General features: G+C 37.3%; 1 protein-coding gene across 1 annotated transcript in view; it reads right to left on the bottom strand.

Annotated features, from left to right (window-relative positions):
- Window positions 1-13281, bottom strand: part of LOC140943528 (exportin-5-like) — a 27692-nt gene extending 14411 nt beyond the window's left edge. The window contains exons 1-17 of the mRNA XM_073392614.1: window positions 13177-13281; window positions 11326-11447; window positions 11139-11211; window positions 10490-10627; window positions 9179-9367; window positions 7533-7718; window positions 6479-6555; window positions 5783-5885; window positions 5377-5460; window positions 4704-4829; window positions 4220-4310; window positions 3315-3440; window positions 2765-2865; window positions 2222-2320; window positions 1738-1833; window positions 496-537; window positions 60-149 (exon numbers count right to left, since the gene is read on the bottom strand). Of these exons, the coding sequence (XP_073248715.1) occupies window positions 60-149; window positions 496-537; window positions 1738-1833; window positions 2222-2320; window positions 2765-2865; window positions 3315-3440; window positions 4220-4310; window positions 4704-4829; window positions 5377-5460; window positions 5783-5885; window positions 6479-6555; window positions 7533-7718; window positions 9179-9367; window positions 10490-10627; window positions 11139-11211; window positions 11326-11447; window positions 13177-13281 (1848 nt within the window). The remainder of the gene's footprint in view (window positions 1-59; window positions 150-495; window positions 538-1737; window positions 1834-2221; window positions 2321-2764; window positions 2866-3314; window positions 3441-4219; window positions 4311-4703; window positions 4830-5376; window positions 5461-5782; window positions 5886-6478; window positions 6556-7532; window positions 7719-9178; window positions 9368-10489; window positions 10628-11138; window positions 11212-11325; window positions 11448-13176) is intronic.
- Between the last annotated feature and the right edge of the window lie 22 nt (window positions 13282-13303).

Below are 13303 nucleotides of genomic sequence, written 5' to 3'. Positions count from 1 at the left end.
CATATATGATACCACAGGAAAATGGTCAGGTCCCTTACTCCATGATGAAAAACGCCTACCACAAGCAATCCTCCAAATTCTTTACAAAGTTTCACAACTGCGCTACATGCATGGCGGCGAGCATGAAGAACATCAAGACTCCAAGGACCCTGAAGAGACAAAAGGAAGATCACTAGTACGACTATAAAAATACAGCAGTCACACGTTATCAATGTCAGTTATAAACAGGTCGAGGACTTAAGAATTGTCCACATAAAAAGGTGATAATCAGATTACATTGGGTCTTGAAATACATCGAATGCATAAAAACAATCTTTTCAATTCGGATTTCGGTACACCCATGTCTATCTGCACATGACACATCAACCAATCATCATTTCACCAAACAGCACTTGTGTAATTAACAGAATCAAAAAGAGAGAAAAAGTGACCCACAGAAGGAAAATGTAGTGATAAAGTAAAAACGGAAAATTATGACTTTCGTCAGGCTAATACCTTAGGGTTTCCAGTTGTGTTAAACAAAACTACTGTAAACACCTGAAAAAAACAAGACATACACAAAAGTAATAACAATGAGGTCTATGCTTTTATCCTCTTCCCTTGAGGGCTCTTTTGTGTCTTAACCATGCTATCCAGTTGGACCCTCCGAACGTTATCTAGCTCAGTGAAGTTCCAACTTTACGTCTTTCACCAGAGTAAAGGTTACAAGGCACGCTGCAACAGTTCAGAAACCTTTTCACCAAGACATAAGAAGCCACTTAATATGACTGATCAGGTAGGGATCATTCTCAGTGTCATTTGCAATACGGCAAACAATTTTTTCCAAAATCATTGACTGGTAGAAGGTCCAAAATGTTCGTTGACAGATGGAGAGGCAAAGGTAGACTTTAGTCTACGGCACAAAACGTTATTTCACCTTTGTGAACATGCGAAAAAGGGCGGTTTCTAGGGTCAAACGTGCACATGCAGATTAAATTAGATATTGAAAGGTATTTGGAGCATTACACAGACTAAAAGCGGTGTTACTCATTAGTGCCCGGCACCTTTCCAGCAGAAAATGCAGCTTGTCCTGGACATTTGCTTTCAAGTTTGCAAGCCAATATCCACCTTTCATATCTAAGAAAGGGAGCCACCTTGCCCAAGACAATGAATACACCATAGAATCCACTCATGGCAGTGGATATGTATATATATTTACGGGCAACAGTTACTATATGGGATCTCTCTGATTTTTAAAATTTCGCTGGAGGTCTTCAATCGAAATGATACAGTTCAACATAGCTTAGGGATGGTAGTTCTCTTCCTTCTTTGCAATTTCATTCTTTAGGTTGAACCTTCTTTTAAGGCCAGCGAGGTTCAGCGATTAAAACGGTCACTTCTCCGATCTGTTCCTCTAGCCCAACAGCCAACAACTCACTCAGTCTCCCTTTTACTTGCAACGATCTTGCACCTATGTACAGCCTCTATAATGGTACTATTTCACAGGCTTTTCGGAAAATACTTAAGGTAATGAAAAGGCCAAACTGCTCTAAAACCTGCACAGGACACTAAACATCGACGATAGATAGTGTCTTCTGCCAAATAACGCTACCAAACTCTCTGGTGTAACTCCTTCCTTTTATTAGCGTAAGATATGTCCAACTTCACTTCCGCCTACTTTTCGCAACTCTTTATAAAGTATGATGTCATGTTACTTTAAACCAAAAAAATACGCAAATGAAGTTAACTGCGTGCTACCTTTCTTAAGACATCCATAATCAAGTCTTTGTTGTGTTGTAGAAAAGGATAAAAAGCTTGAATGGCATCTGTTACACTTGCAAGGATATCTGAGATCTGAAAAAAGTGTAGCTTTCATTAGCTTTCGTTCACCGCCGAAGGAAAAATCAGAAACGTTAAAAAAAACGAAAGAAGCAGAACCAGAGTGGTAAACTGAACTGGTAACAAAAACATGAAAAGATACCATAGAAAGGAAAGATAAATCTTTGCAGAAGGTCAGACGCTATTAGCTCCCTGCAGAATTTTCCTTGGTTACTTGCTGTTCAAGCTGGCTTATAGCGAAACTCAAGGCGCGCTTGGCTCGTTTTTCAAATACGCCAAGATGAGAATACTGATGTCAGAGTATCACCATTTGAATGAGTTGTTACGGGAGGCACCTTGCTGCAGGAGTGGCAATTACACTTAACAAGGTAATATACTTGACTTCAAGCTGGATATGACCTACCTTTGAATCAACTTCCAAGACAGCCTGAATGCATTTCCTGGCCAATGCAATAAATCCTACTGATGAACCTTGAAATGTTACTTGGCTTTGAATGATTTCCTGTCAATAAGAAGTTACGAAAGTTGAGACACACACACTTATAGCTTCATGTCTTCTCTACCTTTCATTATCATCTCTCTCAATTTCTCCTGCCTTCCAAAAAATTGATGTGGTCATCATTGAGCTTCATTGGTCATTTGTACTGTGACCTTTCTTATTAATCTGAACATTTGCGTTGGACTGTTAATGGCAACACTAATTTGATCTTTCTGAATGGAAAGGTAGTTCGAAATTCTAGATGATTGCATTTATTGCAACTTTGATTAAACAGCACAAAGCCTTGGTGTTGTTTATATTACTAGTTTGTTGGTGTCTTGAAAATGACGGTTGATTAAAATTCACATCTGAAAGTAGTGCTATGTAACAGTAATGTATGCGAAAATACCTACAATGGTAGCATAAAAATATCTTCTACGTGTAGGGAATACATTAATGTAACCTTGCCTTGTGATTTTCCACTTTAAGAAATCTGGACATTACAGCATCCAGGTACCGAGTCAGTCCATCCCACTCCTGTATGGCTTGTTCTGTTTCACGAACACTGACTAAAAACAGCACGTATTAAAACACAAAAATCAAGCCCTGTTCATATTCTTATGTTGCTGTCATAACTGGCTCAATCCAAATTTAAAGCCTGGCAGACCTACAATTCCTGTCATAATTTGTTGAAACACTTCCGGAAAACACAAGATAAACTTAGTCGTTCATAAATACACTTATTACTTCCTTCCCCTTCCCACAATGTTGGTTTCACGCGTTTGCTTGGGCATAAACGTCTTCCAAATCAACATTGAAAGGAAAGGGAAGGAAAAGCTCGCAAGCATTTCAACAATTATGACCGGGATTGTAGCACGCAGGTATCTTTTATTACATCTACGTAATAAAACATTCAGTATTCAGCATGCAGTCACACTTTAAAACTGGTACTTCATTGCAAACGTCTTCGCCTTTTATGCATTTTTATACAGATTTGACTTTAACCCATTACACTTACTCTTAGCATCTAAGGCAGGCATGTGAGTGGCTCTTTGTAACAACCAACCAGCCCCAAATACGAAGGTCTCAACAGGATAGACTAGAGTTAGCTGACGAACAATGTCCATGACTTCGCCTCTGACCTCTGAAACATGACCATGTTACCAAAAAATAAGTAAGGGTTATTTACCTGGAACGAGGAAGTATGTGATATATTCACCTGGGCCGAGTTGTTCAAAGCTGGGTTAAGATAACCCAGGGTTAGTGAGGGATTTGAATTCAGATTCGAAAGCTTAAAACGTATTTCAGGTTTAATTCTTTTAGTCTACAACTTGATGATTGGAAGCTCTAAAAATAGCAGAGAAAATTATCCGACAAAATGCTTTAAAACACAAGAAAAAGAAACCCGGGTTAAATTTAACCCTGGGTTAAGCGCTAATCGGCCTTTGAACAACTGTGCCTTGGCGTCACCCCGAGAGTGTATTTATTAGACGTAAGTGCATCATGAAATGTTACCAAATTTATTCACTAAAAATCGGTCACCAAATCAGCAAACACAAGGCACGGATTGCTAAAACTGAAAACTTAATGTTAAGACGGACCGCAACTGGTGTTTTTGAAATTTTTTAGCCTGATCGTTTTTCAGATATTATCTGTGTGGCATGGAAATTCTAATTTTAATGCTCGGCGAACATGGGGTAAATGTAAATCCCTGCCTGATAATTATGAGCAATTCACGTGTTGGCCTGGCACCTCTTTGATTTTAATCAACCGTTTTCATTTTCAATGCTGACAGGATACAGCCTGGTTTAAAAGTTCGCACTTCTTGAAGTAAAACAGATAAACTTGGAAATAGTAACTACAACATAGAAATATATGTTCTTATGTACGTTTCCAGCCAAAATATAAAGGATCCATTCTTACGTCCATTAACTGAAGTGAATTCCCTCATGCTGTTGAAGTCCTCTTTGTTAAAAATACTCCCAGGTGAGTCGCTATCTTCCGGGTGATTGACCTAAACAAAATTAGAAAATTGGAAAATTCTTCAATTCCTCCTTGCCTTTTCTAAATTTTAATTGCAAATAGTATTTGAGCAATTTATATCATGATAAAACTTAATGAGAAATGTTTAAATCAGCAAGAAGACAGAGGGTACTCCACATGTACACTAAAACAACATTTAATCACAATTCATTTCATAATGTACAGATGAGTCAAGCCTACGCCAACAGACACCTCCCGAATGTGGACTCATATTTTCAGTCCCTGACATAAAAAACCACTCCAATTTTCACCTGCCTTAAGCAGAAAACTCCCACAACCAAGCCACACACAAAAATTTGCACTACTAACTTTGTTGGCTTAGAGGAGCAAGGTAATTGTATGAAGTTTAAAAAATGATTGATACCTTAAAAAGCTTAGCTTTTGAAATTTCCAAGAGTGCTGGAAATATTGATGTATATGTTTCGTCCCTGGCTATAATAGGATTTCTTAGGAATGCAAGCCACACTGTATTTGTTAGATGAGATATTGTCTGAAAGAAAGTAACGTCAAGAAAAAAAATCAAATAAAAAAACAGGAGTCATTGCAAGTAACAATTATTATATTATTCATGTATGTGCAGTTAATTAAGCCTTGATAATCCAGTCCTCGGTTAACCTGGCTACTTGATTATCTGGACTGTTTTCTCTATCCCCAGACTAAAGAAGAATTAAAACTTCTATTATTCAATAATAGCTTGTAATCAAATCTCACTTCATTTGAGAATGCTTTTACCTTTGCTATTATTTCATTTCTGGTATAAAACTGATAGGTGACAAATAATTCAGTTGTCACAAATTATTAGCTTGTGCAACACTTGATACGAAACTTTGAGCAGAAACTAAAAGCACATTCTAGAAATCATCTGATTAAGCCCGTTTTTTCTGTCTACTGAGTATATGACAGAGCAATTTACTGATTACAGACTGGAGGTATACTAAATTGACACTTTTAACCACTGGCCAGAGCAAGAAATAAAAGGAAGATCTCAGATTGAGGGTCCAAACACGAAAGTAACCCATTAACTTGTAATAACTTACCAAGCTTTCATGCTTTGCAAATGCTAAAAGTGCTTCCAAATATTGTTTGAAGTTTGGAGGTTTCTCATTTGGATAAGTAGCATTCTAAAGATTAGACATTAGTAGAAAATCAACATAAACAGTGACTCCTTATGAATGACGCATCATCTCTTATCTTGCAATATTTAGCAACATGTTGATTGACGTGAGACCAACGCCGTGGATGATGTTAGAGCAACATGTTCCAGATAATATTGGACCAACATGTTTGATCTACTGTAAGAGCCCTGAAGACACATTACAGTACCATTGGTATTTCAATGACTTTTAACCAACAGCATTCAAAACAAAATTCCAATACAGTGACTGTAATCCTTATAAATAATCTACAAACTTCCACAGAACAACTTGTGTTGAATCACCTTACCCACAAATGGAAGAGCTGTGCTTCACCTAAGGTCACCAAAACCTGACACAATCTTTTCAAGAAAAGATACTGTCTTTCATCAAATTCTGCAGTAACTGATCTCCTAAAAAATTACATTAAGAAAAAATTATTTAATGATGTCATAGAATCATGATTCTGTGGCAATGTGGGAAAACTATGCAGGTTGGAAACTTTCTTTTGCTTAACGTGAGATTAATTTTTTTTTGTTGCCAAGTTAAGATGACTGAACATCAGACAACACACTTTTCCACGTCTTTGTATTATACTTATCAACAGCTCAGTAACTGTAGGAACAATCAAGGCAAATGTTTCATTCTTCTAAAAGTCTGAGTCGCACTTCAAATCTTCAATCACGGTAGTCATTTTCTTTGTTTTCTTGAATGAATGATTGATTGATTGATTCATTGTTTGATTGATTGATTGACTGACTGACTGACTGACTGACAAATGACCAACTGACAAATGAATCAATCAATCAACAGACTGATTGACTGAATATCTTAATATGGTTACTTCTAGTATTATGAATTACATGTATTTCGGGGATACATTTCAAATTCAAAATAAAATGCTATAATCTATCTAGAAGTGTGAATGCTTTTTGCCTATGTTTCAACACCTTTTTAATAACATATATTATTGTAAATAATGATATCTCTGAATCAATACACTTACTGGGCAGCAGACAGCATGATGCTCATGGCATCCTCACTGAACAGTTTTAGCAATGGTGTCCTTTCACTTGACTTTCCCTAGAACCAATTTTTTATTGAGAATATTCACATTAAACAATTCTATACCAGTTAGCTGTTACTGTTTACAATAAACAGTCAGAGGGAAACGACACTTTTACTAGTTTGACTGGTCCTTATTGAATGCATGACCCACCCCGTCTAGAAGCATACCTGATGGGTTCTCACATTTTCAGAAAATGGTCACATTCTTTCATGGATCTGGGCTTGCTTATAACATCAAAACACATATTTACCACCTAATATCATAATGATTAAAACTTAATTTTCTTTTGCTGCCTCTATACATCTCCCATACAAAAATAGTTGGCAGAAGTTTTTGAAGCATCAATATGAATTAAATTCAATTTATATGATCATGTCCTGAATTCTCTTGACCCCTCTGTTACATAATACATTGATATAACAGGGAGAAGTTTGATGCTGATCACACTTAGGGCTTGCTCTTCACAGACGTCTCATGTTGTAGTGCTTATTTGTTCAATAAATGACTCATGTCATGAAAAGTTTGATTATGAAATTGGGACTTGTAAGTTTTGAAGCCCAATGAGATCAGTAATGGATTGTGGGACATTTTTCACCTACCCCTCCCCTATGAACTCAACATTTTGCCCAAAGTGAGTAGTACGTTTGTTTGAACATTGGGTTAAGGGAAGAGTAGGTGGGCAGACATAGAATCCACCAACCCCTCCCCTAAATCAACATTTTGCCCTATGTTTAATAGAAGAAAGTGTTCACATTGACCTTTAGGGGATGGGTAAGTGGGCAGTTCCTAGAATCAACCTACACTTGTACTCCTCCCCTAAACCAACATTTTGTCCTTAATGAGAAGTAAGTGTCAATATTGGCTTAAAAAGGAGAAGACTAGGTGGGCAGTTCCAGAATCCACCTACCCCTCCCAAACGCAAAATTTTGAGCTCATGTTGGTTTAGGGAAGGGATGGGTGGACAGCTAGTTTCCCAGAATCTTATACTCACCTTTCTGCTGACAATCATAAGCAGGCAGTCAGCAGCTCTTATTTTGAGTGCATCTTCCTCCAGTAGCAGGCACAGCATTTGAAGAATGATACAGTTCTGTGTGTAAAGTACTGAAAACTTCACCCAGTCTAGGTATCCTGTTAGTGTGAGTAGTGTCTGTTCTGCTAGACGCAGATGAACTGAAGCCTGCAATACAGACAAAAAGTAAAGGAGAATAATAAGTATTATGAAAGTATTATTAAAGTATTATAAAAATTCTTTTTTGATCTGTCTTAAAGGAATAGACAACTGCACAAAAAGCTTTGGATCGGTGTAAAGGTGACGTTTCACTGGAAGATTGGTAACAGAAATTTTTAGTCCAACAGAAATGTAATGGAAAGATCCCTTGGAAACAGATGCATGACACTGGACAATTGTTAGTGCAATGAAAGGTAGTGAAAAGGGTTCTCAAAAGGCATTGCATGGAAAATAAAATTGACGACATGTATGTAACAGGAAACAGCTTGAGTAAAATTCATGATTTGGCATAACATCAACTTAAGCTTCTAGGATCCTGTCCACTGACCCACCCCTCTCCAGACCCTACATTTTGCCCTTACTGAGAAGTTAGTATTAACATTGGGTTGGGGGAGCGGATGCTGTTCACAATTTTTCATTAAGGATTTGAATAACTCTAGTTTGATTAGTGAAAAAAGTGATGAGCACACAGTAACCTCTCTACTTGAACATGATGACAGATAATTTGCAAGACATAGGAATATAGTTGTTCAGGGGTTACAGTACGGTTACAGCAATTTTGTATCTTAAACTTTCCTTTACTGAGTACACAACTTCAAGGCATAGCCTAAAAATAGTTTGTAAAATTCACAAAGAGTTGTTCCTTTTTGATGTTTCAATAAAATTCCACATCTCTTACATTGTAGCACTGCAACCTATATTTCTGTAAGTTACCCTTTTCACTCTTACATGTAAATGTAATAATGGCCAAAGACAGAAAAATTGCAGGAAATAAATGCTTCTGAAGCAAATGTTCTGCCAAAGGATTCATTTGAATGGTGACACTGAAGAGGCAGCATGGCCGAGTGGTCAGTGCATCTGACTCACAATAAGGTGGCCCTCGGATTAAGTCGTGCTCTGGCCACTTGCCAGATTTGCTCTCAGTTATTCAAATTCAAACCCTCGGCCATGCTTGTAAAAGCCAACTGGTTGCCACCTGCCAGTAAGGGTTTTTAATCCTGTCGTATTATATTTGAATATCTTGTCTCTAATTCTCTAAGTGGAGTACCTGTAGACGAGCTGGATAAGCTATTGCACTTTCCACTATAAACAAGCCTTTAACCTTTTCTTAACAAATTATTTTCATCCACTGATTTTAAAGTCAAAATGACAAATAATCTTGCCATAACTAGGACTAGGAAATCATGGAAGGTTATGTATGATAAAAACACGCTCATCCTTGGTGTAAAAACCTGTGAAACTCACGAGTGACATAAAACAATGAATACAAAGAAGCCACTGAGAATCTTGACCACACAATAGAGACAAGGAAAATAATAGCTAGAAAACAAAGAAAAACTTCACAGGTTTTTACACCAAGGTAAACCCTAAAAACAAGTAACAGGTTTATTACTACTGTTACTCTATACCTTTAAAGTTCTATATTTAGTTGTATTAATCTGCAGTGTTTCAATGAAAAAGTTAAACAGTCCTTGTGCCTGTGTGTTTAACTCCTGGGTAATCTGTTTCTTTCTGTTGGACTGTAGGTGGCTGTCCAATGAAATCACGTCTTCAGCAAGCCGCAATAGGATCATAAGCACTGTTTCAGTTTGAACATCCTGCCAAAAAATAAAGTATACAAACAACCATCTGTCATAGATGTTGTATGTACAGGTCAATTTAAATTCGCGTTAAATTTTTTTAACCTACAGTTGGTAGGTTGATTCTCAATTTCCTTTGACTTCTAGCCCTAATTCATTTGAGAATCAACTTAGGTTAAAAAATTTTAACCTGAATTTCATTTTGACCTGTAACATAGAAAAGCCACATCAACTATACCCTTATAGATTTCATCAATGAACTGAATGTTTGAGAACTAAATCTGCTAGTTGTTGCTACTATAATTATTATTAAGTTGTCAGAAACTCAGTCATGCATAATGAGCACAGAATTTCACACCAAAACTTCCCACTTATTAAGTTAGTTTGCAAACTATTTCAAACTTTGAATAGATAAAGTCCAAATAAAGACTTTAATTTGAAGTTCAAGTTTAAGAAAAGCTGAGCTGATAGAAATTTTAACTTCCTCCCATGTGAATAACTTTTCATTACATAATGCAAAAATGAAAAAATTATTCTGATGTTATCACACTAACGGATTCAATTTTCAAATAATGAATTGATTTCATATTAGGAAATCTGGGGGACACTTGACTTGGCTTACATGTAACTGTAATGAACACTTTTGTAAGATGGACACCTTCCTAAATTGTAGAGCTTGAGTGGATCCCTGCCCTCTCCAGTCCTTTCTCATTTTTTCTCCATATGGCAGAGTAATCTCACAGATAATTGCTGGTCGCAATCATCAAGATCAACCAAACTGCTAAAACAAGCTCATTCACTGGTCTATTAACAGCTAATACATATTAGTAAAATCCAACTAGTGGTCTGTTATCAATGCTGTGTTCTGATTGGTTGAGCTACTACTAGGCTGTATGTTGTAGCCCACTAGTAGTGTAAAGCACCAGCTTTTCGGTGGCAAAAAAGGATAAATGTCTGTCTTTAATTAGCTAAAATTTTTTTATTCTTGATATTTTTGACCAACAAGTTGGATTTTACTAAAACAATTATTCCTCTTGCCCCGATGGCCTCTGAGTCAATAGCCCATTCAGCCTTCGGCCTCATGGGCTATTGACTCAGAGCCCATTCGGACTCGAGGAATAATTGTTAAACAGACCTTACCCCTAATCCACATATGCTATTCAGGTCTGGAAGTAATGAGTCCCATTTCTGTGGCCATTCTCTCTTTGCTATTTCCACGATGATTCGCGACAACTGCTCTTTGATGTGAGCGGGCTCATCTGGCAAATTACCACTTCCCTAGGGAAACAAAAACATGGACACTAACGTTATACACAGGAAAAAATAACAGATTCCCATTTTTGGATATTTTAGGGTATTTGAAGAATACCCACAAAAATCCCAAATTTGGAAGAGTGAGATAAGTCCCAACCAAGTTCAATTCCCTGGTTGGAACCTGTCTCACTTTGCCAAATTTGGGATTTTTCTGGGTATTCTTTAAATACCCTAAAACATCCAATATTGGGAATGCGTTATTTTTTCCTGTGATAAGTTATAAACATGTACGAACACTGTCCTTGAAGAATCAGCAAAGAGAATTTGATCAACCTTTTTAGATCAAAGCATTTTCACTCTGGTGATCATTTCATCCATTCTCATAACCTATTTCTCTTGAAAATGTATTAATGTTGTTGGGAGAAAACTAATGTTCATCACTCATCATGGAACTTGGAAGGGAAATTAACTCCCTGACTGGTACTGCCAGAAACACAAAATCTGTACAATTGTAGGTGTTGATGCTTCAGCTAACCTGTGCCAGTAGACGTAAAGACATTTTCTTCAGTTCTGCTTGTTCATCTGGACTCATTAAATTCCAGTTGAATCTATGTTTGGAAAATTAGATTAGTGAGCATGTAAACCACGAAAACATGTACTTTTCAGATAAACTTGCTCATTTAAAACACAGCTTTAACTTAAAAAGGACTTATAAACATTACTTGACAGTGTGCTCCAGGAGTTGAAGTCCTGTGTGACGGATTACAGCAGCATTCTGCTGATCATACAAAGCAAGTGCCACAGGGACGCATAGTGGAGAACCTGCCTTGAACTGCTCAATGAACTGTAGAAATCAGACATAAGAATATCATATCAGTGGTTAGAGCATCCGAACTACAACTCGGAGGGTCATGAGTTTGGTTCTCTCCTGGAGCTCAGAAAATTTTTCTGAGCTTTCTGGTGTTTGAATTCTCCTTCTTCTTTAATATATCAAACAAAAGGAGTCAAAGTGTTCTAATTTGATGTAAGGACAACAATAGATAATTTGGCAAAAACAAAATTAATAGTTACAGCTATATCCATATCTTGCAACCAACTTCAAAGGTGTCTAGTTTTAGTTGGAACCAACAGCGTGCAAAGAAAGTAGTGCCCGATAGCCCAGGGCTAGTGGATTTTGCTATCGGGCTGGTGAATTCTGTTTTTAACTTGCCCGACAGACAAGTGATGTTTTATGAGGAATTCAATAACAGAAGAACTGTGAAATCAATTCTGCTAGTCAAAAAGTTTTTGGGGCTAGTTGAAATGATGTCTGGGCTAGTAAATGCTAACTTCAGCTTGCCCGAATGGCAAGCTGTAAAAATAATTTTCTTTGCACCCTGAACCAAGTTTCACACATTTCTCAAATGGAGCATTTCCACTCTTACAGACTATCAATCAAGACTAAGGGCGCTTTCCAAAAGTCAGAACTGGCCGGCTGGATCATTGCCTGACCAAACATTTTGGCAATAAAATGGCTTTTTCCAAGAGGTTTCGCTGCACAACCATCTCCTTTGTGCATAATATATAGGATTTGACTTATCTGAATTGTTAGTTTCGCTTAAACGTTAAATTCTCATTACGATGGGATTGGGCTGGCCAGACACAGGAGTCAAACCATACTGACCTACAACCCTGAACAAAACTGCTGAGACAGTTACATATTTTTTCTAACTTTTGCACCCCAATACCGTCTCCTCTAAACAGAAAAAGTAAGCCCCTTCACCTAACCCTATTCAAAGTTGTCTTGGTCTAAAACCAACGTGTATAATTGCCATGCTACCCTAAACAACTTTGGATAAGGAGAGGTGGGAAATCAGGCATTCATTTGGTGATGATTTCAATTTTTGCCAGGATGACAGGAAAAAATAGGCATTTTCGCGATTTGTCTCAACATAATTTGTCCAGGGTTGTAGGTTAAAACTAAACAACCTAGGTTAAAAGAAATCAACCAAAAAACCAAGTTACTTGCAACGGAGACACCATGACAAGCTTTGTGTGACAAACATGAACATCGTTTAATGGTTGTAGATGTCGACATGTCGATCTTTTTATTGCTAATCTTAACTCATTTACTGAGTGTGCATTTCTTTGGGGATGAATCATCTGGATCAGGATCAGTCATCTGAGATCACTTGGATCATGGTACATCAAAATGGACTGATCAATCCTTTCCCACAGTAGACTCGTCAGTTATCTTCCCAATAAAACGCACTCTAAATAATTAGGTTATGTCAAACACAGATAATAGACATTTTTAGCTTGTAGGTTTTATTTTCCCAATTCAGATCACGCGATGTTCCCAAGGGAATTTGCCTTTTGTCTTTTCATTAGTTATGCACGGATATGCACTTGGATAGTGAGACATTTGAAAGAAACAGTTCTCTGGGGTAACATTCCATGGTCTGGAAAAACAAAACGTACTACAAGCTGAGAGCGGGAATCAATGCATGGGCAAGAAGTGTTATTCTTGGAAATGTGCATCTTCTTTGAACATCGATATTCAGCATCATTTCTGGAGATCACTTAAAGCTCACCTCATAAGCTTTAACTCTCTGTTGCTGAGCAGTCGAAGGATCCAACGCCGTTTCCACGGCTTGAATTAACCGCTTAGAAACTTCTTCAACTTCAGAGGCAGCCATGTTTGAAGGCCTTAGTATGTCA

This window comes from Porites lutea, chromosome 7 (genome assembly GCF_958299795.1).
Source record: "Porites lutea chromosome 7, jaPorLute2.1, whole genome shotgun sequence".
NCBI lineage: Eukaryota > Metazoa > Cnidaria > Anthozoa > Scleractinia > Poritidae > Porites > Porites lutea.
The sequence above is the reverse complement of the archived record's forward strand: the minus strand, read 5'-3'. Positions and strand labels throughout refer to the sequence as shown.